General features: G+C 32.7%; 1 protein-coding gene across 1 annotated transcript; it reads left to right on the top strand.

Annotated features, from left to right (window-relative positions):
* The first annotated feature begins 932 nt into the window (after positions 1-932).
* On the top strand, positions 933-2,464 carry LOC131629473 (UDP-glycosyltransferase 79B30-like). The gene has a single exon (XM_058900260.1). It carries the CDS (start codon positions 933-935, stop codon positions 2,310-2,312), a length of 1,380 nt encoding a protein of 459 aa, XP_058756243.1. The 3' UTR covers positions 2,313-2,464.
* The last annotated feature ends 4,421 nt before the right edge of the window (positions 2,465-6,885 follow it).

The following is a 6,885-nucleotide window of genomic DNA, read 5'->3' as shown; positions in this document are numbered from 1 at the left end:
ATATATATTGATTATTCAATTAACATAAAAAATAAATGTTCTCTTATACATTCAATACCTCCTATGCATTTGGTTTGTCAAGATCATGATATATATAATTAGATATTCAACACTTTTCCATCATACAAGCAAAATTATGAATATGACAACTTTTCTTTGTTGATAACAAGGTAGGAATAAGAGTTTACATTCAAGTTAAGTTTATTGTAACTCATACTCAATGGTTTTCTATTATTAGTGATGTAGATGCAGGGGAAGTTCTAAACCTGCTGACGTCCATTTAATGGGTTCATGAGTTTGAGTTTGATTTGGTGAATTTTAAACTAAATGCTAAAAGTGTTGTGGATAGTGTGATAAATGAGCAACCAAATGACTTTGATTTTGATTTAGATGCTATTACACTCAAATTTAATCCTTTATTAAGACTTTTCTTTAGAAACTCTTATGTTAAATTTGTTAGAAGACAAACTAACGAGATTGCTCATGCTTTGACACAGGCGACTCCATCACTTGCTAGTTTTAACAATTTTATCATGTACCAACACGAATTCAAAATATTATCAATGAGTTACGCGTAAAAAAAATTATTTATTTCCACGTAGGTGATATGTTTTTATTTTACCAGACATTATGTTGTTCATGCCCTTTGTCGCAATTGACTTTGCAACATTAAGCATTTAAATCTCAAAATAAATGGTTCATATATTTACTCCACATATTGCATGTTGCAGACACACGGCATTAGTTTACAGGTTTAACGTTTGTTTTAGTTTCTTTCTTTCTTTCTAAATAAACACACAAGACAAATTCCTTCACCACCTGAATCAAAGGATCTCCATTACTCTCGCTTTTCTCTATATTTATATTTAACCAAACAAATATCACTCTTTTCTCTCTTCTTCTTTTACATCCTTTTTCTCTCAATCACCATAATGGATTCATCATCTTCTTTACACATAGCAATGTACCCATGGTTTGCCATGGGCCATCAAACTGCATTCTTTCACCTAGCTAACCAACTAGCAAAAAAAGGCCACACAATCACTTTTCTCACACCTAAATCATCACAATCCAAATTAGAGCCACATAATCTCCATCCCCAGTTAATCACTTTTGTCACCATCACAGTTCCTCACGTTGAAGGCCTTCCTCCCAATGCAGAAACAACAGCTGATGTTCCATACCCTTTACAACCACACATCATGACTGCCATGGACCTAACACAACCCGACATCGAAGCTCATCTCACTAATCTCAAACCTCACATTGTTTTCTACGATTTCACTCATTGGATTCCATCTCTAACCAAACGTTTAGGCATCAAAGCTCTTCATTATTGCACCGGTAGTTCGGTTATGGTTGGCTATACTTTAACACCAGCTAGATTTTTAAAACAAAATTTAACCGAATTTGATCTCATGGAATCCCCTTCTGGTTATCCTGATTCATCTATAAAACTTTATATGAATGAAGCTAAACTCTTTGCCGCTAAGAGGACAGAACTTTTTGGAGGCAATGTTCTTTTCTATGATCGACAAGCCATTGCTATGAATGAAGCTGATGCATTGGGATACAGAACTTGTAGAGAGATTGAAGGACCTTATTTAGATTACATACAGAAACAGTTTAATAAACCGGTTCTTACTTCAGGACCTGTTATATTTCAAAACTCAAATTCTACTTTGGATGAAAATTGGTCAACTTGGCTTGGTGGATTCAAAACAGATTCAGTTGTTTATTGTTGTTTTGGAAGTGAATGTGTTTTAAGGCCAAATCAATTTCAACAAGTTATGCTTGGTCTAGAGTTAACTGGCATGCCATTTTTTGCAGCTTTGAAACCACCTTTTGGTTTTGTAACTATAGAAGAAGCATTACCAGAAGGGTTTGCAGAAAGGATTAAAGGAAGAGGTGTTGTTTATGGTGGATGGGTTCAACAGCAACTAATTCTTGAACATTCTTCTGTGGGGTGTTTCATTACACATTGTGGTTCAGGTTCTTTGTCTGAGGCATTGGTGAATAAATGTCAATTGGTTTTGTTGCCAAACGTTGGTGATCAGATATTGAATGCTAGGATGATGGGAAATAGCTTGAAAGTTGGTGTGGAAGTTGAGAAAGGTGAAGATGGAATGTATACTAAAGATGGTGTTTGTAAAGCTGTGAGAATTGTGATGGATGATGAAAATGAAACCAGTAAGAAAGTGAGGGCTATTCATGCTAAGGTTAGAGAGATGTTGCTTAATAAAGATCTTGAATCATCTTATATTGATGATTTCTGCAACAAGCTTCAAGAAATTGTCTTGGAAAAGAGTTGAGCCATCTTTATGCAGTTTAACAGTTTAATTTAGTCATTACCAATTTAAGTATGGGAGTCTCTTTTGGATTTTTGTCTCCTTTTTTATATGTATGTTTGTATGGTCATTCATCATCAACATGAATTGAATCTTAGTATTAGACAAATTTGTTGTGTGTTTTCAAAATGTCCCAAATATGAAACATGGACAAGTGTTTTTTTTAATACATTTATAATAGGCAAATCATCTGGGTGTTCAAGTAGGCCCACCGTATAGAGTCTCAAATTTTTGATAGATTCTAATTTTAGAAGGGTATTGTTCATTGGACTCTATATATTACTCATTTATTCTGGCAAAACTTTGAAAATACCTTTAGAATTCAGAAATTGGAATTCACAAGTATCCTAAACACAACAAACTCAATCTAAAAACCATGCGAAATACAAATAAAAAAAATCTCGAGATTGAAATCTGAGTTCACTATAATCACAACAAACACGATTTTACAACCACACCAAATACAAATAGAATATAAGTCTGGAGATTGAAATTCATATTTAACTTCGAATATTGAAATCCAAACACATTCATTTAAGTGTGCATGAGCAGTCTTTCCATCCCCGTTCCATTACATTTGAAACTAATTTCTCAACTTATCTCAAAAATAGAACAAAGCTCTCACTCATCTGAATCCAACATATTTTCAACCTTGCTCTCAGTATCACTTCTGTTCATTCAAACGAAGAACTTCGTCAACTTCAACTCATTTCCATTGAAACTAAGCCTATTCATCCTCACTTTTGATAAGTTTCTCATATTCTTACTTTTCTGATTTTTGATGCATGCAACTCTTTAATAGCTTAATAGATTATAGTTAAGCTACATTATGTTACATCCAATTGAAATAAAATTCCTACTTAAATTTGGGATGGATTTGGAACATTTGAGGGTTCAAGTTGATGTTTGGTCTGATTTCTTCTCTCTGCTTGTAATCTTGATTTCAAACTCCAAACCCTTAGTACGGATAACAAAATATGAATTTCTTTATTTATCATTATGTTTCTTAATTCAATTTGCTTATACATTGTTTATGCTTCTTTGACTATGACATGTCTTTTCTTGTTTGATTATAGAAAATGACTGACGAACAACAAGGATACATACATGGTTGGCTGTGCCAACATGATTTAGTGAGTCAAGAGAGAGCTAAATCAATGTCAGTTGTTGGAGAAGTACCCACTACTCCCGTTCATGCTAATGTACATGTAGATGATCCACATCCTAACAACCGAACCTAATTTTGTCCCACCTGATAGTTTTCTGGAAGGCCCCAAATACATTTCAATACTTCCACTATATGCACACCATGCTTATAGGAATGTGTGAGAAGGAGAGGTAACATAATTGTTTGTTACTTTTTTTAAACATTTGTTTTATACTAATATAACTATCTGATATTGATGTATTTATTTTTGCAGTACCGTGAGACGTTGTAATGTATAAACCATGGTAGGAAGATATCAAATATGTTCTAGCAGATATGCCTTTAGAAAATGCTTCCTTCCATTCAAAAGAGAGTGTCTTAAAATGGACATATGTCTTCCATAGGCGTATTTCAAGAGAGAGAGAGAAAGAGGTCCAAAGAAGCCCAAAGATGTTCAGAAATTATAGAATTGTTGGATGACGCACAAGTCCAGAAGACTGTGGTTGATGTTGGTCTGTTTTACCCTAGAATCGTGAAAGAATTCATTGTAAACCTTTCAAAAGGTTTTAATGATGCAATAAGTTCCAAGTATAGGAAAGTCCACGTTCATGGAGACTTTTTCAGTTTTTCTCCCACCATTATCAATGAGTACATGGATATAGGAAAACTCATCACTGATGACCGTGTCCCCTCAATGGAGATTATTACACAAAAAATTACTAGTAACATCCATGATGAATGGCTGTCCAAAGGTCTACTCACTGCCTCAAACTTAAGTGTAAAGTACACCATCCTATACAAGATATGGGTTTCTAACTAGGCACCTACAAATCATGGATCAAGTATAACTCCAAGTATTGCTAGTTTAAATTACTAAATAGGAACTACAACTACCTTTGAATTCATAGATTATATGTTTGATCAAGTGTTGAAACATGCCGAGTCTTTTTCCATTAAGCTTCCCATTTGTTTTTCGTCTTTGACATGTGGTGTTTTAATTAAGCAAAAACCTAATATTGTGATTGGTGATGATGTTATTGGTGTTTTCCCCAGTCCTCTAAATTTCAGTTACAAAATTTTTGTTGGGAAACATTTCCCAAACATTGTTCTCCCCAATCTTCTGAATTTTGATGAATTTGGTCTTCCTACTAGAGATAATATTCCCGATGTTTTTCCATGTCTGGGCCTGCTAGAGCCCACCTTCTTAATTTTCATACGGAGGAGTCAAAATCCTTAAAAGAAATGATATCTACATTGACCACCAGAAAAGTATGCTTTATGGTCTTATCCAAATGATGAACCCAAAGGTTGCTGATGCATCTACTTCCCTGATTGTAGTTCAAAATGTTGAGAAAGATGTTGAAACATTAAGTGGGAATTAAGACTAGGAAAGTAATGAAGGTGAATAAGATGTGGAATGAGACTGATTCTAGAGGTGGCACCTCTTAGTGATTTGTAGATTGGCGATAAAGAATTTAAGTTTTTGTTCTTTTGGTATTGTGTTTATGTAAGCTATTTGTATGGCAAAATATTACTTCTGTTCTATTTTCTCTGTGCGAGTTAGTGTTCTTGGTGCTGCTTTTGCCTTTGTGAGGGCTAGAGTCCTGTGATCTTTTGTGTTTTTCCCTTTGTTGGACCTAATAATTGTTTTTTTGATGTGTATGCCTCTAAGAGCTAGATGATTTGTCTCAATTCTTTGTCCATTTATGGCAAATAGAGGGAGTAAAGGTACATTTCCTACATTTATGCAAGTGGTTTCCTCTTTAGATGCGATCATTTTATTAACTTGCTCTTTACTTACTCCGTTGTGTTTTGATGTATGGTGGTTAACATGTTATGTCTATACGGATGTTTATCTCGTGCTAGCCTATTTAAAAGTCAAGACCTACATAGAAGAATGCTATAAGAATGTGCATAACATCTTGCACATTTTGATTTGCCTAAAAACTTGCCAAAGAGGGAGTTTTTTAGCACATGTGATTGTCAATATTTTGTAGGCAACATGTTAAGAAAGTGTCCATGTACATTCTTATGCACACCAACACCAACACAACATAAAAAAAATTATATATTAGTTCCTGCGAAAATGTTGAAGAAAAAATTGCCCAAAAATCAAACAACCCCAATCTTTTTCGAATTCAAAACAATTATTTATTTTCTCGATAATAAAAGATTTAAAAAGAAGAAGACAAAAACAATCAATTAATACCAATGTTTTAAAAATCAGATCGGTCATCAAACCAGTGAGGATATTAGGTCACTGATTTATTGTTCGAACCATTGGGTCATTAGTCAAACTACATAATTAAATCAATTTAAATCATATAACTCGATTTAATAAATCGGTCTCTATAACAAAACTATATATTTATTAAATCAGTGGATCTGGTTGACTCGGTCTCTAAAAAATATCTCTACGCTTACAAAATTTCAAAATATCATAATTTCGCGTGTTCATTCTTTAAATTAAAATTCGAAACATAGTCACACACAGAACAAAATAGTACAAAATACAAATCCAAATAAAATTTTGAACATCATTTAATTGCAAACAAATGAAAGTTGTTCCAAATAAGTTTTGAACAAAGTCTACTTATATTTTGTTTATTTTAATAAAAAAGGTTATCAAAACGACGTCGTTTTGTCCGAGTAATAAAAAAGAATGCATTTAATCTGTTGATTTTTCAAAACTGCCGGTTCATCGATTTTTATCAATTTTGGCTAGTTCAATAGTAATATTCGATCCAGCAATCAGACCAGACCAGTGACCCTTTTGATTCCCCGTCCGACTAGCCGATTCAATCCGATTGTTAAAACACTGCATAATACACATATCTCCATCTCCTTTGTCTTCAATATGAATTGTTTTTTCTAGACTTTAATTTTATGTATTCATCATTTGTTTTTTTCTATCAGTTTTCTTATAACAATTTCACATTTAATTTAATTATCATTTATATATCTATTAATCTTTTCTATATATAGTTTTTGTAATAACTTATTTACAATATTTCTTAAAATATGAGATTTCTCTTTCAAACACGCATGCATTTTTTTTAATTTTAGATATGTATATTAAGACTATTGTCAATTTATAGGTTTTGTTTGGGTTGGAATAATCAATTGCATGCGTTTGTTTCTTGAAAAAGATAAAATTAAAGAGAAAATGAAATTAATTTAAGAGTAGTTTCATATTAGTAATATAAGTTTATTGTTTATTTTAATTAGATAAAAATGATGGTGGAAGATGACGATGATGGATGGATCTAAATTTTTAGAGACGATGAAAAATAAACATGATAGATGAATTTGAGTTGATGACGAAGATGATGGACAAATATGATTTTTTTTAGAGATGATAGAAGATGAAGATGATGTATAAATTTAAAT

Source organism: Vicia villosa, unplaced genomic scaffold (genome assembly GCF_029867415.1).
Source record: "Vicia villosa cultivar HV-30 ecotype Madison, WI unplaced genomic scaffold, Vvil1.0 ctg.000567F_1_1, whole genome shotgun sequence".
In the NCBI taxonomy this organism is placed as follows: domain Eukaryota; kingdom Viridiplantae; phylum Streptophyta; class Magnoliopsida; order Fabales; family Fabaceae; genus Vicia; species Vicia villosa.
The sequence above is the reverse complement of the archived record's forward strand: the minus strand, read 5'-3'. Positions and strand labels throughout refer to the sequence as shown.